Source organism: Canis lupus, assembly GCF_048164855.1.
Source record: "Canis lupus baileyi chromosome Y unlocalized genomic scaffold, mCanLup2.hap1 SUPER_Y_unloc_5, whole genome shotgun sequence".
NCBI lineage: Eukaryota > Metazoa > Chordata > Mammalia > Carnivora > Canidae > Canis > Canis lupus.
This window is the reverse complement of record NW_027326473.1, coordinates 76,159-100,795: the sequence shown is the minus strand read 5'-3', so window position 1 is coordinate 100,795 and position 24,637 is coordinate 76,159. Positions and strand designations below refer to the sequence as shown.

The 24,637-nt window shown below is 40.8% G+C and overlaps 1 protein-coding gene across 1 annotated transcript; it reads left to right on the top strand.

Annotated features, from left to right (window-relative positions):
- The first annotated feature begins 11,398 nt into the window (after positions 1–11,398).
- On the top strand, positions 11,399–13,407 carry LOC140629710 (microphthalmia-associated transcription factor-like). The gene is given in 3 exon segments (XM_072819281.1): positions 11,399–11,846; positions 12,015–12,365; positions 12,367–13,407. Coding segments are annotated over 3 exon segments (1,410 nt in total). The 5' UTR covers positions 11,399–11,435; the 3' UTR covers positions 13,015–13,407.
- Positions 13,408–24,637: the final 11,230 nt, after the last annotated feature.

Sequence of the window (24,637 nt, the reverse complement as noted above, 5' to 3'; positions counted from 1 at the left end):
GATGTGGCATGTCCTGGTTTTGGCAATGGCCCATGCCATTCGTTTCATCTAGGAAATAATGTGCTACCTGTACTTTGTTCAGGTAATAATCCCAACAGTTCAGCCTCATCACAGAAACATAGAATTGGCCCTAAATCCAGGCTTATGAGACAGAGAAGATTAAATGCAAGTAATCTCATGCATGTGAGGATTGCTTCCTTTTTGTCCTGTCATCCCTCCTAAAGAAGAAGTAAAGGCAATTGTAGACCACAGTGCAGGTCTGCCTTTGCCCTCTCTGTTAAATGTCATTCACATTCTAATCCTACCTTTGCTATCTCCAACTACGTGCCATACTGGTTTTGAGACATAGTAGACATCCTGGATGCAAGCTGTGGGTCTGAATACTGAGTCTTACCCGATGTGTGTTATCCTCAAATTTCTTTTTTTTTTTTAAGATTTTATGTATTTATGAGAGACAGAGAGAGAGAGACAGAGAGAGAGAGGCAGAGACACAGGAAAAGATTTTATGTATTTATGAGAGAGAAAGAGAGAGAGGCAGAGACACAGGCAGAGGAGGAGCAGCAGGCTCCATGCAGGGAGCCTGAGGTGGGACTCAATCCCAGGGTTCCAGGATCACACCCTGAGCTGAAGGCAGGCATCAAACTGCTGAGCCACGCAGGGATCCCCAGTCTCACATTTCTTAACTATTCTGTGCCTTAGTTCCACATGTGGAAAAAATAAAGGAATAAAGGTTTGTTACAAGGGAAAGCTAGAAAAAAAAAAAAACAAGGGAAAGCTAGAAAACATTTAATGACTATAAGATGGTTAGTACTTAGCATGTGGTATGTGTTGTACATATGTATACTATTATTATTTGACAATGTACTTTAGCTTCCTGAAATTTTTTTCTGTTAAAACTTGGCCCCATCGCACGTCACTTGATGCATTGAGATTGTCTACAAAATGGTTCTGTAAGAGGAGTGCACAAAAGCTCTCCTGGATTGCAATGCCAGTGCCTTAAGGCATATTACATATATACTTGTGAAATTATTTGGCTGAGCACATCTTTCTTGCTTCACCCCACCTCAGTTCACCTAGGTGTACTTGTTCTTTACCTCAAAAGTCTTCCGGCCTCCTACCATTGAGGGGGTTTATCTGTTAAATCTGACAGAAGGAGTCTCACTGCTATCCCTGCAAGTAATGCTGGGCAAACACTTCCGCCACATAGCAGAAGGTGGCAGTAAAAGACTGTCCTCTTCATTGGTACCACTTGGGTATTTAAGAATAGCACTCATGAAACCTTACCCAGCACTCTTCAACCCACTGGCAGGATTTTCCTTTACCATTTACTCAGGGATGTGCCAGAGAGGGGCTTTGGTGTTGCAGCTGTCTACTTTTTGGCGGTGCCTGCATATAGTACAGAACCGTCTGGAACCAGGCTTGAGTCTTTCTCTGTCAGCTGCTCATAGGTAACCCCCTTGAGGCCATTGGTACAGAATGGGAGATAGAAGGCAGTATATATACTAGGAGTGTGGATCACAGGCATTTGGGCCAATTCACTTAATTTCCTTGTACTTTTACAATTTTCTTGGGTCTGATCTCATACATAGCAGTTCCATTTGATGGATGCTACTGTTGCTGTGCATGCCTGACTTTATGGCTCATGGGTCAGGTAACTCCCAGTTCATAATGGACATGTGTGATTACATGGCGGTTCATGGTCCTGTTCCTATATGGTTCAGTCTCTCTGAAGGCCCAGTAGCAGACCAAAAGCTGCTTCTCAAAGGGAGAGTAAAGATGGCATGGATTTTCTCCAAAATTCTAAGGGCCTGTGCTCTAGTTCAAATGTACAGTCCTACCAAAGGCTCCAAACAGTATCCCTATCTGCCACTAACATTCCAAGCACCATTGAGTCAGCTACCTTGCGTGTCCCATGGCAGAGCAACTCTCAGGCTTGAACTGTTGGGGAATTTTCTCCTATTCTGGGTTCCCCTAAAACTAGCAGCTTCTTGGGTCAGAGTAACACACCAAAAAAGCTAGTATGTTGGCTTCAAAATTCATAAATCAGTAGGCATTATGAATCCTCTTTACTTGAAAGACCACATGTAACCATTTATTACTCATCTTGGAAGGGGTATATCACATGCTCCATATATACTTGCAGAGGCTGAAAAATCCAAGCTCTGTAGTCCAGATCTGCAAACTAGAGACTCAAGACAGCCAACAGTATAGCATGAGTCCAAAGACTTGAAAAGCAAGAAAGCTGCTGTATAAATTCCAGTAGGAGTCTGAGTCCAAAGCAGGGCAAGACTCCTGTCCAGCTTGAACATAGACTGAGACAAGCCCAGCGCCTTTGTTCAATTCAGGCCATCAACAAGTTGGATGAGGCCTATCCATGTTTAAAAAGACAACCTGTCACGTTTAGTCTACAAATTCAAACATTAAGCTAATCCAGAAACCCCTTGTCAAATACCTCCAAAAATCATGTTTGACCAAATTTCGAGGCATCTTGTCCACTTAAATTGACACATGAGAATTAAACATCATGATAACTGTGCTCAGGGTTGCAGGGGAGTCTGGATCAGGTTGAGATTTAAAAGATTCTGCTCAAGGATTTTGAAACGAGAGTCAAGGTGAGTCTTTCCTCTGCTTAAAATTTTGCCAGTGTCCTTTGTTAATGGTGTTATTACCAGAATCCCTCAAACCTTATAATCTTTTCCATTTACCCTTCTGATCTAACTTCTACTACTTCCTCCTTTACTCATTCTTTTTTAAGTTTTTATACATTGTTTGCAAGGTGAAAAAGGTTGTGCATGAGCAAGTGTTAAGAGCTGGGGTGCCAAAAACTTGGCTTGAAACCAGATTCTCTTGTTCCTAACATGTACTTGACAGTGATGACATCAGCCTCCTCACTAATTTGCTTACTCGGGCCATTAGGCTTGTATAGGCAAATAAACACAGCCAAGTGAGGTCTGGAGTGAGGATAAAGGGTATGATCGGTTAAGGGTACAATGACTTCCTCCAGGACACGCATTTCAGAGTTGCGACTACATCTGTTGATTCCATGAAATTTCTGTCCCTAGGTTGAGGGAATAAATTCACAGCCTTCTTGATAATGACTCAGACTAGGGAATTAGCAGGATGTAGAAAACTGGAAGGATGGGGCCGTTGCAGACAATCTGTTTGTAGATTGTATTAGGTTTAGGATATGTGGCCTCCAAGCAGGTGCTTTTGGTTTCGTATGTTGATGTCGTAGGAAGTTATGTTTAATATACAAGGGTTTCTTAGATTTTAGTTTCCTTTTACCTTTAACTATAAAATTTTATTATGAAAGTTTTCAAACACTCAGAACAACCCATTACACTTTATTTTTTTTCCTTTTTAAAAAATGTGATAAAAAATAACATGAATTTACTCTTAACCATGTTTAAGCGTACAGGTCAGTGGCATTAAGAATATTTACATCGTTGGGCAATCTTCACCGCCATCTGGAACTTTATGATCTCTTCAGACTGCCTTTGCTCCAGTCCCTGCCAACCACTATTCTACTTTTTACAAATTTGGCTAAATAACACATATAAGTGGACTCCTACAGTAAGCATCTGTCAGAACTTCCTTTCCTTTTAAGGTTGAACAATAGTCCTTTGTATACCAGTTTTGTTTGTCCATTTGTCTATGTATGGATGGACACTTATCCATTACTTTTTAAGTAAACTTCTTCAAGCATGGTGTTAAATTCCTCAAAACAAAAATACAAAAACTAAAAAAATACAGACTGAGGAGTTCTTGTAAAGGTAATGACACTCATGCAATCCATATCAGAACACAGCATGATCATCTTCCCAGAATTTCCTTTGATGCTCCTTTCTACATAGTAAATCCTGTTTTTAGAGTTTTGCTAGATAGAAAGATTTGCTTGTTGCCGACCTTTAAATTCCAACACAATTTTTAAAATTTCAAGTGTTTGTTTACATTTGAGTTAGCTAACATGGTAATATTGGTTTCAGGTGTAGAATTTAGTGATTCATCACTTGCATATCACACCCAATGCTCATCATAACAAGTGCTCTCCTCAATACCCATCACCCACTTAGCATGGGTGGATTTTTTAATGAAAAAACAAATTATGGGGACATCTGGGTGATTCAGCTGGTAGAGCAGGCAACTCTTGATCTGGGACGGGGTGGGGGTTGGGTGTTTCAGTCCCATGTTGGGTGTAGAGGTTACTTAAAATTTTTTTCAAAAATTAAAAAAATAAAATTGTGCATTTATAAGAAATTATCATAATCACAATAGTATAAACTCCATCATGGAGTTTCAATAATCTTAAAAGTCATGGCCAGTTTAATGCTCCTGGATTACACTGAAATAAAGTTGGACCGAACACCATATTATATTTCAAGTTCTTCAATGTTTCTCTATTTCTTTTTTTAAAATATATTTATTTTTTATTGGTGTTCAATTTGCCAACATATCGAATAACACCCAGTGCTCATCCCATCAAGTGCCCCCCTCAGTGCCCGTCACCCCCCGCCCACCTCCCTTTCCACCACCCCTAGTTCATTTCCCAGAGTTAGAAGTCTATCATGTTCTGTCTGACTTTCTCTCTTTCTTTTTTAAATATTTTGTTTGTTCATGATAGACACACAAAGAGAGAGAGAGGGACAGAGACACAGGCAGAGGGAGAGGCAGGCTCCACGCAGGGAGCCTGATGGGGGACTCGATCCTGGGATCCCAGGATCCTGCCCGAGCAAAGGCAGACGCTCAACCACTGAGCCACCCAGGCATCCCTTCAGTGTTCTTCTAAAACAAAGGACTTACTCTGTGCATTCACAATGCCATAGCATCATTATAACATGTATAAAAAAAGTCTAAATAATTCTCATTCATTTAGATTAATTTAGAGTAAGTTGTAGGTTATCCAAAAATTAGACAACTTAATATTTTGTCATAGTATTTTTTCTTTCCATTTGGAATAGCTTTAAATCATGTGATAGGTAACACAATGCTTATCACACTTTAGTTTGTAGCTCCAAAAAAATAAAATAAGCCTGTCACATAACCATAATTCCTTTTTAGAAGCAGTATTTAATATATTTTTAAAGTTTATTTCCTTCATTTAAATTGGGTTTGCCAACATAAAACACACAGTGCTCATCACATCATGTGCCCTCCTTCATGCCCATCGCCCAGTTACCCCATCCCCTCATCACCTCCCCTCCAGCGACTCTGCCTCTCCCAGAGTTAAGAGTCTCTCATGGTTTGTCTTTCTCTCCGATATTTCCCCATTCACTTTTCCCTCCATAACTGTAATTCTATCATTACACTTGAATTTAAATGATGTCTGGGTTTCATGCAGCAGACGCATTTCATTCTGCTAAATTGCAGCCACCTTCTCTGAAATTGGCAGACGCAGTTCAAGACGCTCAAAGAAAAAGTAAATTTTCCTTCCAAAAGGGGTACATATGGGGTGATTCTGGATATTCCCATTGGTTATTTCTCACTCCTCTCTCACCACAGATACTTTTGTATTTGCACTAAAGATCTGGCTGTAAAAGGGAGTCACCTCAGTCTGGGGTGTTTCCTCACCAGCATCCCTACCCTGTCTACTAACCTTCTTGCCTACCAAAATCTTCTCTTTTCCTGGCTTTCTACATGAGAGACGCTGAATTATTTTTTTTTATTTTTAATAATTTTTTATTAAATTTTTTAATAAATTTATTTTATATTGGTATAGAATAACACCCAGCGCTCATCCCATCGAGTGCGCCCCTCAGTGCCCGTCACCATGGCACTCCTACCCCCTACCCACCTACCCTTCCACCGGCCCTAGTTCGATTCCCAGAGTTAGCAGTCTCTCATGTTCTGTCTCCCTTTCTGATATTTCCCACTCATTTTTTCTCCTCTCCCCTTTATTCCCTTTCACTATATTTTATATTCCCCAAATGAATGGGATCATATAATGTTTGTCCTTCTCCGATTGACTTATTTCACTAAGCATACTACCCTCCAGTTCCATCCACGTCGATGCAAATGATGGGTGTTTGTCATTTCTAATGGCTGAGTAATATTCCATTGTATACATAGACCACATTTTCTTTATCCATTCATCTCTCGATGGACACCGAGGCTCCTTCCACTGTTGGGCTATTGTTGACATTGCTGCTATAAACATTGGGGTGCAGCTGCCCCGGCGTTTCATTGCATCTGCATCTTTGGGGTAAAACCCCAGCAGTACATTGCTGGGTCATAGGGCAGATCATTTTTAACTCTTTGAGTAACCTCCACACAATTTTCCAGAGTGTCTGCACTAGTTCACTTTCCCACCAACAAGAGGGTTCCCCTTTCTCCACATCCACTCCAACATTTGTTGTTTCCTGCCTTGCTAATTTTCCCCATTCTCACTGGTGTGAGGTGGGATCTCATTGTGGTTTTGATTTGTATTTCCCTCATGGCCAGTGATGCGGAGCATTTTCTCATGTGCTTGTTGGCCATGTCTATGTCTTCCTCTGTCTATGTCTTCCTCTGTGAGATTTCTGCTCATGTCTTTTGCCCATTTCATGATTGGATTGTTTGTTTCTTTGCTGTTGAGTTTAGGAAGTTCTTTATAGATCTTGGATACTAGCCTTTTATCTCATAGGTCATTTGCAAATATCTTCTCCCATTCTGTAGGTTGTCTTTTAGTTTTGTGGACTGTTTCTTTTGCTGTGCAAAAGCTTCCTATCTTGATGAAGCCCCCAATAATTCATTTTTTCATTTGTTTCTCTTGCCTTCATGGCTGTATCTTGCAAGAAGTTACTGAGGCCAAGTTCAAAAAGGGTGTTGCCTGTGTTCTCCTCTAGGATTTTGATGGTATCTTGTCTCACATTTAAGATCTTTCATCCATTTTGAGTTTATCTTTGTGTATGGTGTAAAAGAATGGTCCGGTTTCATTCTTCTGCGTGTGGATGTCCAATTGTCCCAGCACCATTGATTGAACAGACTGTCTTTTTTTTTCAGTGGATAGTCTTTCCTGCTTTGTCAAATATTAGCTAAACATAAAGTTGAGGGTCCACTCATGGGTTCTCTATTCTGTTCCATTGATCTATGTGTCTGTTTTTGTGCCACTACCACACTGTCTTGATGGCCACAGCTTTGTAGTACAGGCTGAAATTTGGCATTGTGGTGCCGCCAGGCTATGGTTTTCTTTTTTAAAATTCCCCTGGCTATTCAGGGTCTTTTCTGATTCCACACAGATCTTAAGATGATTTGTTCCAACTCTCTGAAGAAAGTCCATGGTATCTTGATAGGGATTGCATTAAATGTGTACATTTCCCTGGGTACCATTGACATTTTCACAATATTATCTTCCAATCCATGAGCATCGAATATTTTTCCATCTCTTTGGAGACACCGATTTCTAAGCTACTGGACTAGTATCAGCAGAAGATGGGGACTGCATTGCCCTTGCAATGGCAGCTGCAACTTTGACTCAGTAGAGGCAGTGATTATACTCTTGACTATGACATCTCACATGCCTGTGTGGTCATCTGCATTCCTGCGTCACATCATGGAGACTTTTCAATGTTTCCTTCATTAGTGTAAACTATTATTTTGAGTGAGTATAGTATTTTTAAGACCCATCTTCCTCTGTGAGCATCCCTCAAAGTTTTACATGCAGTGAAGTACCACCCTAGCTGCAAATCTATCAGAGGCAGGAAATCTATCCCTACATGAAGTCCTGCCCATCCTCAGATTTAGTGTGTGAGTTGAAAGAAAGCACAATGTGACTACCCACATTTCTCCCTTGAGAACTGTCTGCAGCAGTGTGAATACCCTTGATAGAAAAACTCAGCATCACCAGGGTTTCTCCCTATGAGATGGTTAGAATAGGTAAATGTGTGGCCTTAGGTGTGATAAGGTCCACAGTCATATGGCAAGCCTCCTTCTCAGGCCAACATCAACACAGCCCTCTTCTCCATTCCCTGCTTGGTTTGAGTAAAAGGGCTGAGGACAGACCAAATTGAGGAGCCAATGTACATGCATCCATAAGTATGAATTGGCTTACCCCCTATATGCTGCTCTGGGGACACTTTGATGTTAAGTGAATTTTAAGGCAGGGCTGTGGATGGCACTATCTAGTGTATATAGTTGGGACAGTTATTAAGGGTACTGTCATAGTGAAATAAAGTCTTAAGTGAAAAACCTATTTTATATATATCAATCCAGCCTAGCATCCCTGGAGTAAATGCCACTTGATCATGGTGAATGACCCTTTTAATGCACTGTTGAATTTGGTTAACTAATAACATCGTCTTGAGAACTTTTGCTTCTATGTTCATCAGGGATATTGATCTAAATAAATTACCTTCTCTCCACCTCTTCCTCCATTCCCCTCCCTCCGTTCCCCTCCCTCCGTTCCCTCCCTACCTTCTTTTTTTCCTTCTTTCTGATTGCTGAGGCTAAGACTTTGTCCTATGCACAATCCAGTACTATGTTAAACAACAGTGGTGAGAGTGGACATCCCTGTCATGTTCCTGACCTTGGGAGGAAAGCTCTAAGCTTTTCACCACTGAGGATGGTATTTGGTGTGAGTTTCTCATATATCGATTTTATGATATTGAGGTATATTCTCTCTGTCTCTACACTGTAGAGATTTATAATCAAGAAAGGATATTGTAGATTGTGAAGTGCTTTTTCCACGTCTATATGAGAGGATCCTGTGGTTCTCGTCCTTTTCAAATTAATGGGCTGTATCATAGTGACTGTTTTGCAGATGTTGAATCACACTTGCAGCCCAGGAATAAATCCGACTTGGTCATGGTGAGTAATCTAGCTAGTATGTGGGTGGGAATTTTTGCATCCATGTTTATCAGGGATATTGATCTGTAATTCTCCTTTTTGGTGGGGTCTTTGTATGGTTTTGAGATCAAGGTAATGCTGGCCTCATAGAATGAGCTTGGAAGTTTTCTTTCCATTTCTAGTTTTTGAAAATTTTTCAGAAAAATGGATATTAACTCTTTAAATGTATGGTAGAATTCTGCTAGGAGGCCATCCAGCCCTGGACATCCAGCCCTTGTGTGTTAGGACATTTTTGAGTACCAATTCAATTTCTTTGCTGCTTATGGAACTGTTCAGGTTTTCTAATTCTTTCTGTTTCAGTTTCATGTGTTATCCTTCCAGAGTACCTAACCTGTTGGCCTGTCATTGCTCATCATATTCTCTTACAACTGTTTATATTTCTGTGGTGTTGGCTGTGATCTCTCCTCTTTCATTCATGGTTTTATTTATTTGGGTCCCATTTCTTGTCTTTTTGATAAGTCTGACTAGGACTTTATCAATCTTACTAATCCTGTCAAAGAATCAAGTCCTAGTATCTCTGATTTCTATTTCATTTATTTCTGCTCTAATCCTTATTACTTCTCTTCTCCTGCTGGACTAGGCTTTATTTGCTGTTCTTTCTGGAGCTGCTGCAAGTGTAAGGATAGGTTGTGCATTTGAGATTCTTTTTGTTTCTTGAGAAAGGCCTGTATTGCTATATACTTCCCTCTAGGAGCATCTTTGCTGCATCCCAAAGGTTCTGAACTGTTGTGTTTTCATTTTCAATTGTTTCCACGCATTTTAAAAATTCTTCTTTACTTTCCTAGTTAACTCATTCATTCTTCAGTAGGATAGTCTTTAATCTCCATGTTATTTCTGTTCCTTGCAAATTTTCTCTTGTAATTGGATTCAATTTTTAAAGCATTGTGGTCTGAAAATATGCATGGTATGATTCAAGTCTTTTGGTACCAGTTGAGACTTAATTTGTGGCCCAGTATGTGATCTCTTCTGGAGACTGTTGCATGAGCACTCAAGAATAATACGTATTCTGTTGTCTTCAGATGAAATTCTCTGAATATACTTGTGAAGTCCATCTGGTCCAGTGTGTCATTCAAACCCCTGTTTCTTGGTTGACCTTCTGCCTGGATTATCTGTGTAAAGTACCCTACTATTATTGTATTATTATCAACGAGTTTCTTTAAGTTTGTTATTAATTGGCTTATATAATTGGCTTCTCCTAAGCTGGGGACATCAATATTTACAATTGTTAATCTTGTTGGATAGATCCCTTTATTATGATATAGTGTCTTTTGATTGGAGCATTTAGTCCATTGACATTCAGAGTAATTATGGAAGCAGGAATTTAGTGCCATTGTATTACCTTACAGGTTGTAAACTGTGTTCCTATAGACCATCTCTGTTTCTTTTTTGGTCTTTGTTGCCTTTGAGCTCTATCTTCACTCAAAGGATCCCCTTTAATATTTCTCACAGGGCTGGTGTAGTGCTCACTACTTCCTTTAATTTTGTCTGTCCAGGATTCTCTTTTATTTATCTTTCCTTCTATTCTGAATCACAGCTGTGCTAGATAAAGTATTCTTGGCTGCATCTGTTTCTTGCTTAACACCCTGAATCTGTCTTCCCAGTCCTTTCAGGCCTGCTTGGTCACTGTGGACAGGTCTGCCTGCCTTATTTGTCTACCCTTGGTGACTCAGGACCTCTCTACTCCCAAGCTGCTTTCAGGATTTTCTCATTATCGCTGAAATCTGCAAACTTCACTATTGTATGTTGAGGTGCTAACCTATTTTTATTGATTTTGAGGGGAGTTCTCTGTGCCTCTTGGACATGAATGCCTGTTTGAACGCCTTCTCCAGTGTAGGAAAGTTCTCAGCTGTAATTTGTTCAGATTAAACCTTCTGCCCATTTTCTCTCTTCTCCTCTGGGATCCCTATTATTCAAATATTATTTCACTTTATAGTATTGCTGATCTCTCAAATTCTCCCTTTGTGATCCAGCAGTTGTCTTTCTCTCCTTTTATCAGCTTCCTTATTCTCCATTATTTTATCTTCTGTATCAGTGACTCTCTCTTCTGACTCCTTTACCTTTGCAGTTGAAGCCTCCATTTGTGACTGCAACTCAGTAATAGTCTTTTAAATTTCAGCCTGATTATATTTTAATTGTTTTATTTCTCCAGTAAGGGATTCTCTACTGCCTTCTGTGCTTTTTTTGAAGCCCAATGAGCATCTTTAAAATCACTGTTTTGAATTCTAGTTCAGACATCTTACTAATATCCATATCCATTAAATCCGTGGCTGTGAGTACTATCTCCTGTTCTTTCTTTTGGGCTGAATTTCCCTGTGTCCTCATTTTGTCCAGATAACCAAGTGAGAAAAGACGAAAATAGGAAGAACAACACCACAAATGTATAAACAAAACAAACCAGAAGAAAGCAGAAACAAAGCAAAATAAAAAAAAAATCGGGGGCCGGGGGCCGGGGGCTGGTGGCCGCACGCGGGCGAGCGGGCTCAGCTGGGCGCTGCGCAGGGGCGCATAGCTCGGGCGGGGTGGAACCCAGGCTCCGCCACCTTTCCCCCGCCCCCCACCCCCACCCCAGGCTCTGTTCTCACTTTGCAGCCGTGGAAGGACTGGGAGCCGGAGCCATGCAGTCGGAATCGGGGATCCTGCCGGATTTCGAAGTCAGGGAGGAGTTTCACGAAGAGCCCAAAACGTATTACGAACTCAAAAGTCAACCTCTGCAGAGCAGTTCTGAGGAGCATCCTGGGGCCTCCAAGCCTCCGATAAGCTCCTCCAGTATGACATCACACATCTTGCTACGCCAACAACTCATGCGTGAGCAAATGCAGGAGCAGGAGCACAGGGAGCAGCAGCAGAAGCTGCAGGCGGCCCAGTTCATGCAACAGAGAGTGCCTGTGAGCCAGACCCCAGCCATAAACGTCAGTGTGCCCACCACCCCTCCCTCTGCCACCCAGGTGCCGATGGAAGTCCTCAAGGTGCAGACCCACCTCGAAAACCCCACCAAGTACCACATACAGCAAGCCCAAAGGCAGCAGGTAAAGCAGTACCTTTCTACCACTTTAGCAAATAAACATGCCAACCAAGTCCTGAGCTTGCCATGTCCAAACCAGCCTGGCGATCATGTCATGCCACCAGTGCCGGGGAGCAGTGCACCCAACAGCCCCATGGCTATGCTCAAACTTAACTCCAACTGTGAAAAAGAGGGATTTTATAAGTTTGAAGAGCAAAACAGGGCGGAAAGTGAATGCCCAACCATGAACACGCATTCACGAGCATCGTGCATGCAGATGGATGATGTAATTGATGACATCATTAGCCTAGAATCAAGTTATAATGAAGAAATCCTGGGATTGATGGATCCTGCTTTGCAAATGGCAAATACGTTACCTGTCTCTGGAAATCTGATTGATCTTTATGGCAACCAAGGCCTGCCTCCCCCAGGCCTCACCATCAGCAACTCCTGTCCAGCCAACCTTCCCAACATAAAAAGGGAGCTCACAGCGTGTATTTTTCCCAAAGAATCTGAAGCGAGTACATTGGCTAAAGAGAGGCAAAAAAAAGGACAATCACAACTTGATTGAACGAAGACGACGATTTAACATAAACGACCGCATTAAAGAACTAGGTACTTTGATTCCCAAGTAAAATGATCCAGACATGCGTTGGAACAAGGGAACTATCTTAAAAGCATCTGTGGACTATATCCGAAAGTTGCAACGAGAACAGCAACGTGCAAAAGAACTTGAAAACCGACAGAAGATATTGGAGCACGCCAACGGGCATTTGTTGCTCAGAATACAGGAACTTGAAATGCAGGCTCGAGCTCATGGACTTTCACTTATTCCATCCACGGGCCTCTGCTCTCCAGACATGGTGAATCGGATCATCAAGCAGGAACCCACTCTTGAGAACAGCAACCAAGACCTCCTTCAGCATCATGCAGACCTACCTTGTACGACGACGCTTGATCTCACAGAGGGCAGCATCACCTTCAACAACAACCTTGGAGCCGGGACCGAGAGTAGCCAAGCCTATAGCGTCCCCATGAAAATTGGATCCAAACTGGAAGACATCCTGATGGATGACACTCTTTCTCCCGTTGGTGTAACTGACCCACTCCTTTCATCAGTGTTCCCTGGAGCTTCCAAAACAAGCAGCCGAAGGAGCAGCATGAGCATGGAAGAAACTGATCATGCTTGTTAGCAGGCCCTCCCTGCTCTGCGCTTTCAAAAACTGCTTCCTTTCTTGATTCGTAGGTTTCATAATTTACCTGAACGGGTTTTCTTGATAATTTTCCTTTAATATGATTTTTTTTCATGCTTTACCAATAGCCCAGGATATATTTTATTTTTAGAATTGTGTGAAACAGACTTGTATATTCTATGTTACAACTACAAAGGCCTCCAAAGTCTTGTACCATACGTGTACAGTATCTGTGAACTGCATTCACCCTGGACTTTAGCTTTCTGAGCAAGAGGATTTTTGCATCAGAGAAATTTCTGTCCATTTTTATTCAGGGGAAGCTTGGTTTGAGATTTTTATGTCTGTGGCATCTTTGGAAATTAAATGTAAAGTTTAATCGAAAGAATGTAAAGCGGGACCCCTGGGTGGCGCAGCGGTTTAGGCGCCTGCCTTTGGCCCAGGGTGCGATCCTGGAGACCCGGGATCCAGCCCCACGTCAGGCTCCTGGTGCATGGAGTCTGCCTCTCCCTCTGCCTGTGTCTCTCCCTCTCTCTCTTTCTCTCTCTGTGTGGCTATCATAAATAAATAAAAATTAAAAAAAAAGAATGTAAAGCAACCAAAAAAAAAAAAAAAGAAAGGCAAAAAGAAAGAGATTGAGGAAAGAAAGGAAGAAATCCACACTAACTAACCGTTTTTTATTTTGTAAATGTATTGATTCCTTGGTACTGCCTTAAAGTTCCAGTACCATTCTAACAGCATTTAGTCTTTCTACTGCAAACTATTTAAGGCAATACAATATTCTGTAAAAGACAAAAAAAGTGCACCCAATTTCATGAGGATTGTCTGGTTAGAAAATGTAACTGATCCCTTCCTTAGGTGCAAGTGAAATTGAAGAGGGTTAGAGACCTAGGCTCTGAAACATGGGCTCTAATCACTCTGTGCTCTGTTACAATTTTCCTCATCAATGAGTGTGATTTAATTTTCCATAAGATACATTTTATTTTGAAAAGGAAATGAGTGTCCTCTCAAAGTAAAATATTGAGGAGCACTGAAAGTTGTTCTTTTTTTTTCTTCTCTTCAATTTCACTTTTGATAAAACCAAACTGGGCACGTTTCTAATTGGGTTTCCTATTTTTATTTTTAAATTATGTTTTACTGTTTGTTTGATTTGAACAGATTCTTTATTATCATCGTTCTTTTCAGTATGTTGTATTAATTTGTAAGAATATGCCATCTTAAAATGGCAAGTTTTCAATATTTTTACAACTCACTGGTGGTTTTCCGCATTCTTTGTACACAAAGAAATGAAAGAAAACTTTTATGCAAGGTCTTGTGTTTAAAGAGAGCTTTGCAAATATTTTGTATATTACAGTCTCACTCGGAACTGTTTTTTCCACACATTTAAGATGTAGTATGAATAGGTTAAAACTGGCTCTCTAGAGAGAATAAACTTACATATTTATTTTTAGTCATATAAAAGTAGCAATATTCTTGGAGACTGATAACCATAGCGTTAATACGCCCATTATGGTCATTTAAATTAGGGTTTATTTCAGCAAACTTGCTGAATTTTTGGAAGGAGAGAAATACTGTATTGGCAAATTACTGTTACTTGATAACAGTGTTTTAACAAGCAGCAAAGTTGTAAGTTAGTTTCAGTGCATTATCTACTTGTGTAGTCCTTTGCAATAACAGTAGTGTTACATGTAATCTATCTGGCCTACCTGTTTTATACAGCCGACATATGGTGTTAAGAGCCAGGCTGTTGAATGGAATTTCTCAGTAGCAGCCTACAATTGAATAGCAAGTGGCATAAAGCATATCCATTCAGAATGAAGTGCCTTAAATATAGCAGTAGTCTTTTTTGGACTAGCACTGACTGAACCATAATATAGGAGACAGTTTCAAGATGGTATCTATAGTCAAGAGGAACATGGAGCATGGTGCCTATGTAGACAATATAAGAGCTTCCAATTTTCCTTTAGATATTTTTAATATTAAATACATTTTAGTGACAGAGTGCCAACTTCTTTCATCAGGAAATCTTATTCAGGAGGGTTTTTTTTTTAAAGAAAATGAGTTTAAATGTCAAATACGAATTGGTGGATGGGTATTGGAGGGTTCAAAAAGAAGGTGTGATTGTCAGATGTATGAATGGATGGCTTCTGTGAAAATAATCAACTGCATAGTTCCCATGCACATTGGGCAATGAGAATCCTTGGAAACACTGATGATGCTATCAGTTTTATAGCTTTATTACCGAAGGGGGTAGGGAAAATTAATTCCCATTCTTTCAATCCCCTTAATTGTATAGCTCTTTTCCTAGTATAGTGATGCAAATCTGCATGAACAGCTAACTGTACCATAGTGTTCATTGATACAATCATAGCATTGTCTACTTTTCTCTTCATATTTATATGGGGGGAGGGGAGCTGGTTGCACAAGTCAAAGATCGCGATGGTATGATGCTTGTTTACTTTAGCTGATTGTGAGAGTTCTTAAAAATGGAGCAGGGTTGACTAGCCCCTGGCCCAGAGAATATGGCCAGGGCTAAGTGACCTTATAGAAAGCTTCGTTGAGGGATCCCTGGGTGGCGCAGCGGTTTGGCGCCTGCCTTTGGCTCAGGGCGTGGTCCTGGAGACCCGGGATCGAATCCCACGTCGGGCTCCCGGTGCATGGAGCCTGCTTCTCCCTCTGCCTGTGTCTCTGCCTCTCTCTCTCTCTCTCTCTCTGTGACTATCATAAATAAATAAATAAATATTTAAAAAAAAAAGAAAGCTTCGTTGAGAGGAAGCATGGCATCTTGTACCACTGTCCTGACTTTCGCAACTCCTGAGCTCACTGTCACCTGCTTTCCCATCCCCTTCTTCTTAAGAGACAATTTCTGGGAGTGGCGGGTGAAGAGGCCCAGGAGAATGCTGCAACCTCAGGGGTGGTTTTATTTCTTTTTTTGCCAAATTGAGTATGGATTTCTTTTAGGGACTAGTTAAGCCAAGAGCGGTGGTTTGGGGTCGCTGTTTGTGACAATGAAAGAAAGATCCACACCACTCCCCGCATCCCTGAGAGCAGACTTGTGACTCGGGGTTGGGCCTCCGTATGGAGTGACCAAAATGCCAAACTTGTCCACCTGCCTCTGGGTAAGGCGATGGAAATACCAAACCTTTTGACTTTGCCAAAAACCCTACAACCAACCTGGTCATACATAGGATGACAAAGTTGTTTCTGGTTGTTTTTAAATAATAAAGCAATAAGAACAACTAAAATACGTAGGAAGTTAAGAGATATAAAATAAAGCACAAAGGAATGCACTTATTAATATTTTTTAAAAATGCACTGGGGAAAAGTTGGTGTTGATAACAGTATATTAAAAAACCCTATTTCTTGAAAAAAAAGTGACAAATGACTGTCTCTTGTGGACGCTTGGTACTGTAATGTTAATAATATAGTCACCTGCTGTTGGATGCAGCAATAATTTCTGTATGGTCCATAGCACTGTATATTATGGATCAATATTAATGTATCCAATGAAATAATTGAACTGTTGTTCTTGATAGCCTCATTAAAGCATGTGTTTTTCACATAAAAAAAAGGAAAAAAAATCAGGGGCGGGGGGCATAGTGCTGCGGGAGGCAGGGCCTCCCTCCCTCCCCCTTCCATCCCATCCTCTGCCCCCTTCCCTCCCCCTCCCTCCCTCTCCTCGCCCCGCCCACCCCCATCCCCACCCCACCCCACGCCCCCCCCAAAAAAGGAAAAAAAATCAAACAAGAAGTTAAACTAAATAATAATAACAAAATAATAAGCTAGATCCTGGGTTGTATTTTGGTCTATGTGTTAAGAGAAACCAGGTCCCTAAATAGGAAAGAAAGAAAAACATGTACATTACATATGTTTTGCATATACATATACAAAAATAAAATAACAGAGAATGAATGGAAACCAAATATTAAATATATGTGTGTTTAGTTTATATATTATGTATATGTAAAAATCAAAATTAGAAAGCTTTAAAAAAGAAAGGGTAAAATCAGAAAATAGCTGAAAAAAAAATAGAAGTGAGAGACCATAGAATAAAACAACCGGGATCCCTGGGTGGCGCAGCGGTTTGGCACCTGCCTTTGGCCCAGGGCGCGATCCTGGAGACTCGGGATCGAATCCCACATCGGGCTCCCGGTGCATGGAGCCTGCTTCTCCCTCTGCCTATGTCTCTGCCTCTCTCTCTCTGTGTGACTATCATAAATAAAAATAAAAAAATATATATAAAAAAACAAACAAACAAACAAAATGGAGAGAGACAGAGAGAGAGAGAGAGGGAGAGAGAGAAACCCAACTCACGAATGCTTATAATGTCTTTCCGAAAAGCTGAAACTTCCAGAGTGGCTGAATCAGTTTGTATTCCCACCAACAGGGCAAAAGGACTCTTCTTTCTCTACATCCTCATCAAGCCCTGTTGTTTCTTATATTGTTCATTTTAGTCATTCTGACAGGTATGAGATGATAGCTCATTGTAGCTTCGATTTGTATTTCCCTGATAATCAGTGATGTTGAGCACCTTTCCACGTGTGTGTTGACCACTTGTATGTCTTATTTGGCAAAAAAAATGTCTATTCATGTCTTCTGCCCACCTCTTAACTGGATTGTTTGCATTTTGGGTGTGGAGTTTTAGAAATTCTTCATGGATTTTGGATACTAATCCTTTATCAGATATGTCATGAGCAAATATCTTCTCCCATTCTGTAGGTTGCATTTTAGTTTTGTTGATTGTGTGATTTGCTGTGCAGAGGCATTTTATTTTTATGAAATCCCAATAGTTTACTTTTGCTTTTGTTTCCCTTGTCTCAGGAGACATATCTAGGAAGACGTTGCTATGGCTGATGTCGAAGAGGTTACTGCCTGTGTTCTGTTCTAGGATTTTAATGGTCTCCTGTCTTTAGGCCACTTTGAATTCATTTTTGTGTAAATAATGTGAGAAAGTGGTCCAATTTCATTCTTCTGCATGTTGCTGTCCAGTTTTCCTAACACCATTTGTTGAAGAGACTGCCTTTTTCCCATTGGATATTCTTTCTTGCTTTGCTAAAGATTATTTGACCATATAGTTGTGGGTTCATTTCTGGGGTTTCTATTCTGTTCCATTGATCGATGGGTCTGTTTTTGTGCCGGTGCCACACTGTTTTGATCATTAAAGCTTTGTAATATAACTTGAAGTCAGGCATTGTGATGCCTCCAGCTTTGCTTTTCTTTTTCAAGGTTGCTTTGGCTATTTGGGGTCTTTTCTGATTTCATGCAATTTTAGGATTCTTTGTCCTCACTCTGTGAAAGATGCCATTGGTATATTGATAGGGATTTTATTAAAAGTGTAGATTTCTTTGGCTTTGTCTAGTACAGATATCTTAACCATATTTGCTCTACGAATGCATAAACATGAAATGTCTTTCCATTTCTTTGTGTCCTCTATTTCTTTTATCAGTGTTGTATGGGTTTCGGAATACAAACCTTTTATGCTTTGGGTAGGTTTATTTCTAGGTATCTTACTGGTTTTGGTGCCTTGTAAATGGGATTGGTCCCCAGGTTGACTTGTGGCTGCTTTATTATTGGTGTATAGAAATGAAACAGACTTCTGTACATCTGTTTTGTATCCCAAGAAGTTACTGAATTCGTGTATCAGGTTTTCAATTTTTGTGGGTCTTTTTTTTTTAATTTTTTAATAATAAAATTTTTATTGGGGTTAAATTTACCAACGTACAGAATAACACCCAGTGCTCATCCCATCAAGTGCCCCCCTAGTCCCATCACACATTCACCCCCACACCCCACCCTCTTCCCATTCCATCACCCCTAGTTCGTTTCCCAGAGTTAGGAATCTTTATATTCTGTCTCCCTTTTTGATATTTCCCACACATTTCTTCTCCCTTCTCTTATATTCCTTTTCACTATTATTTATATTCCCCAAATGAATGAGAACATACACTCTTTGTCCTTCTCCGATTGACTTACTTCACTCAGCATAATACCTTCCAGTTCCATCCACGTTGAAGCAAATGGTGGGTATTTGTCGTTTCTAATGGCTGAGTAATATTCCATGGTATACATAAACCACATCTTCTTTATCCATTCATCTTTCGAAGGACACCAAGGCTCCTTCCACAGTTTGGCTCTTGTGGACATTGCCTCCAGAAACATTGGGGTGCATGTGTCCCGGCATTACATTGCATCTGAATCTTTGTGGTAAATCCCCTACAGTGCAATTGCTGGGTCGTAGGGCAGGTCTATTTTTAACTCTTTGAGGAACCTCCACACAGTTTTCCAGAGTGGCTGCACCAGTTCACATTCCCACCAACAGTGTAAGAGTGTTCCCTTTTCTCCGCATCCTCTTCAACATTTGTGGTTTCCTGCCTTGTTAATTTTCCCCATTCTCACTGGTGTGAGGTGGTATCTCATTGTGGTTTTGATTTGTATTTCCCTGATGGCAACTGTTGCAGACAGAGCATTTTCTCATGTGCATGTTGCCCATTTCTATGTCTTCCTCTGTGAGATTTCTGTTCATGTCTTTTGCCCATTTCATGATTGGATTGTTTGTTTCTTTGGTGTTGAGTTTAATATGTTCTTTATAGATCTTGGATACTAGCCCTTTATCTGATACGTCATTTGCAAATATCTTCTCCCGTTCTGTAGGTTATCTTTTCATTTTGAGGACTGTTCCTTTGGCTTTGCAAAACCTTCTTATCTCGATGAAGTCCCAATAGTTCATTTTTGCTTTTGTTTCTCTTGCCTTCATGGTTGTATCTTGCAAGAAGTTGCCATGTCCAAGTTCAAAAAGGGTGTTGCCTGTGTTCTCCTCTAGGATTTTGATGGAATCTTGTCTCCCATTTAGATCTTTCATCCATTTTGCATTTATCTTTGTGTATGGTGCAAGAGAGTAGTCTAGTTTCATTCTTCTGCATGTGGATGTGCAATTTCCCAGGCCACCATTTATTGAAGAGACTGTCTTTCTTCCAGTGGACAGTCTTTCCTCCTTTGTCGAATATTAGTTGACCATAAAGTTCAGGGTCCACTTCTGGATTCTCTATTCTGTTCCATTGATCTATGTGTCTGTTTTTGTGCCAGTACCACACTGTCTTGATGACCACAGCTTTGTAGCACAACCTGAAAACTGGCATTGTGATGGCCCCACCTATGGTTTTCTTTTTTAAACTTCTTCTGGGTATTTGGGGTCTTTTCTGACTCCACACAAATCTTAAAATAATTTGTTCTAATGCTCTGAAGAAAGTCCATGGCATTTTGATAGGAAGTGCATTAAACGTGTAAATTGCCCTGGGTAACATTGACATTTTCACAATATCAATTCTGCCAATCCATGAACATGGAATATTTTTCCTACTCTTTGTGTCTTCCTCAATTTCTTTCAGAAGTTTCTCTGGTTTTTAGGGTATAGATCCTTTCCCTCTTTGGATAGATTTATTCCTAGGTATCTTCGGCTTCTGGGTGCAATTGTCAATGGGATTGACTCCTTAATTTCTCTTCCTTCAGGCTCATTGTTAGTGTATAGAAATGCCACTGATTTCTGGGCATTGATCCTGCCACACTACAAAATTGCTGTATGAGTTCTAGCAATCTTGGGTGGAGGCTTTTGTGTTTTCTATGTAGAGTATCAGGTCATCGGTGAAGAGGGAGAGTTTGACTTCTTCTTTGCCAATTTGAATGCCTTTAAAGTCTTTTTGTTGTCTGAATGCTGAGGCTAGGACTTCCAGTACTCTGTTGAATAGCAGTGTTGAGAGTGGACATCCCTGTCTTGTTCCTGATCTTAGGGGAAAGGCTCCCAGTGCTTCCCCATTGAGAATGATATTTGCTGTGGGCTTTTCATAGATGGCTTTTAAGATGTCAAGAAATGTTCCCTCTATCCCTACACTCTGAGGAGTTTTGATCATAAACGGATGCTGTATTTTCTCAAATGCGTTCTCTGCATCTAATGAGAGGATCATATGGTTCTTGTTTTTTCTCTTGCTGATATGATGAATCACATCAATTGTTTTACGTGTTTTGAACCAGCCTTGTGTCCCGGGGATAAATCCTACTTGGTCATGGTGAATAATTTTCTTAATGTGTACTCTTGGATCCTATTGGCTAGTATCTTGTGGAGAATATTTGCATCCATGTTCATCAGGGATATTGGTCTGTAATTCTCCTTTTTGGTGGGGTCTTTGTCTGGTTTTGGAATTAAGGTGATGCTGGTCTCATAGAACGAATTTGGAAGTACTCCAACTCTTTCTATCTTTCCAAACAGCTGTAGTAGAATAGGTATGGTTTCTTCTTTAAACGTTTGATAGAATTCCCCTGGGAAGCCATCTGGCCCTGGACTCTTGTATCTTGGGAGGTTTCTGATGACTGCTTCAATTTCCTCCCCGGTTATTCTCCTGTTCAGGTTTTCTATTTCTTCCTGCTCCAGTTTTGGTAGTTTGTGGCTTTCCAGGAATGCGTCCATTTCTTCTAGATTGCCTAATTTAATGGCGTATAGCTGTTCATAATATGTTTTTAAAATCGTTTGTATTTCTTTGGTGTTGGTAGTGATCTCTCCTTTCTCATTCGTATTTTATTAATTTGATTCTTCTCCCTCTTCTTTTTAATAAGGCTGGCTAATGGTTTATCTATCTTATTAAATCTTTCAAAGAACCTACTCCTGGTTTTGTTGATCTGTTCTGCAGTTCTTCTGGTCTCTATTTCGTTGAGTTCTGCTCGAATATTAATTAACTCTCTTCTTCTGTTGGGTGTAGGATCTATTTGCTGTTTTTTTCTAGCTCTTTTAGGTGTAAGGTTAGCTTTTGTATTTGAGTTCTTTCCAGTTTTTGAGTGGATGCTTGTATTGTGATGTATGTCCCCCTTAGGACTGCTTTTGCTGCGTCCCAAAGATTTTGAATGGTTGTATCTTCATTCTCATTAGTTTCCATGAATCTTTTTAATTCTTCCTTAATTTCCTGGTTGACCCTTTAATCTTTTAGCAGGATGGTCCTTAACCACCACGTGTTTGAGGTCCTTCCAAACTTCTTGTTGTGATTTAGTTCTAAGTTCAAGGCATTATGATCTGAGAATATGCAGGGGACGATCCCAACCCTTTGGTATCAGTTCAGACCCGATTTGTGACCCAGTATGTGGTCTATTCTGGACAAAGTTCCATGCATACTTGATTAGAATGTGTATTCAGTTGAGTTTGGATGTAAAGTTCTGTAGATATCTGTGAAATCCATCTGGTCCAGTGTATCATTTAAAGCTCTCGTTTTGGGGATCCCTGGGTGGTGCAGCAGTTTAGCGCCAGCCTTTGGCCCAGGGCGTGATCCTGGAGACCCGGGATCGAATCCCACATCGGGCTCCCGGTGCATGGAGCCTGCTTCTCCCTCTGCCTGTGTCTCTGCCTCTCTCTCTCTCTGTGTGTGTGACTATCATAAATAAATAAAAATTAAAAAAAAATAAAGCTCTTGTTTCTTTGGAGATGTTGTGCTTAGAAGACCTATCTAGTGTAGAAATGCTAGATTGAAGTCACCAAGTATAAGTGTATTATTATCTAAGTATTTCTTCACTTTGGTTATTAATTGATTTAAATATTTGGGAGCCCCCACATTCGGGGCATATATATTGAGGATTGTTAAGTCCTCTTGTTGGATAGATCCTTTAAGTATGAGATAGTGTCCCTCTTCATCTCTCACTACAGTCTTCGGGGTAAATTTTAGTTGATCTGATATTAGGATGGCTAACCCTTTTTTCTTTTGAGGACCATTTGAATGGTAAATGGTTCTCCAACCTTTTATATTCAGGCTGTAGGTGTCCTTCTGTCTAAAACGAGTCTCTTGTAGACAGCAAATAGATGGGTCCTGCTCTTTTATCCAGTCTGAAACCCTGCGCCTTTTGATGGGGTCATTAAGCCTGTTCACGTTCAGAGTTACTATTGACAGATATGAGTTTAGTGTCATCATGATATCTATTCAGTCCTTGATTTTGTGGATTGTTCCACTGAACTTCTTCTTAAAGGGGAATTTTAAGAGTCCCCCTTAAAATTTCTTGCAGAGCTGATTTGGAGGTCACATATTCTTTCAGTTTCCGCCTGTCTTGGAAGCTCTTTATCTCTCCTTCCATTTTGAATGAGAGCCTTGCTGGATAAAGTATTCTTGGTTGCATGTTTTTCTCATTTAGGACCCTGAATATATCCTGCCAGCCCTTTCTGGCCTGCCAGGTCTCTGTGGGAGGGCTGCTGTTACCATAATACTCCTCCCCATAAAAGTCAGGGATTTCTTGTCTCTTGCTGCTTTAAGGATCTTCTCTTTATCTTTGGAATTTGCAAGCTTCACTATTAAATGTGAGGTGTTGAACGGTTTTTATTGATTTTTTGGGGGGCGGGGGGAATCTCTCTATATCCTGGATCTGAATGCCTGTTTCCCATCCCAGATTAGGAAAGTTTTCCGCTATGATTTGTTCAAATACATATTCTGGCCCTCTGGCCCTTTCGGTGCCCTTGGGAACCCCAATTAAAGGTAGGTTTTTCTTCCTCAGGCTGTCGTTTATTTCCCTTAATCTATCCTCATGGTCTTTTAATTGTCTGTCTCTTTTTTCCTCAGTTTCCCTCTTTGCCATCAACTTGTCTTCTATGTCACTCACTCGTTCTTCCACCTCGTTATCCCTCGTCGTTAGTACTTCTAGTTTGGATTACACCTCATTCAATTGATTTTTAATTTCTGCCTGATTAGATCTAAATTCTGCCGTCATGAAGTCTCTTGAGTCCTTTATGCTTTTTTCTAGAGCCACCAGTAGCTTTATATTAGTGCTTCTGAATCAGCTGACATTGAATTGTAATCCAGATTTTGTAACTCTGTGGAAGAGAGGACTGTTTCTGATTCTTTCTTTTGAGGTGAGGTTTTCCTTCTAGTCATTTTGCTCAGTGCAGTGGCCAAAAACAAGTTGTATTGGGAAAAGGAGAAAAAGAGAGGAGAGAAAGAAGGAAAGAGAAGAGAAAAAGAGAAAAGAAAAAAAGAGAATAAAAATGAAAGAAAATAAGGGTGGGGGAAATAAGGGTGGGGGAAAATAAGACAAGAAAAACAGAAATCAAAAAGCAAAAAAAACAAAACAAAACAAAAAACAAGAAAACAAACAAAAGAAAAACCACGGAGGAGTCTCTTCTGATTCTTTATTTTATTTTTATTTATTTATGATAGTCACACAGAGAGAGAGAGAGAGGGGAGCAGAGACACAGGCAAAGGGAGAAGCAGGCTCCATGCACCGGGAGCCCGATGTGGGATCCGATCCCGGGTCTCCAGGATCGCGCCCCGCTGGGCAAAGGCAGGCGCCAAACTGCTGCGCCACCCAGGGATCCCTCTTCTGATTCTGTATAATTTAAGTCCCTTGACTTCCCCTGGAACTTGTCCGTCTAGCTGGTCTTCTGAGGGAGGGGCCAGCTGTGCTGATTTTCAGGTGTTAGCACTTGTGGGAGGTGCTCGGCCCCCTGCCTGGTGCAGGGTTCAGTGGGGGTTGTTTACTCCGTGAGGCCCCAGGAGGAACAACCACAGTGGCCGCGGTCAGCTCAGGAGCACTGGAGTCAGCTCCCGCAGGAACTATAGAGCTCTCCGTCTGCAGGGTCTGGAGGCTCCGGGGCGGGGCCACTGATCTG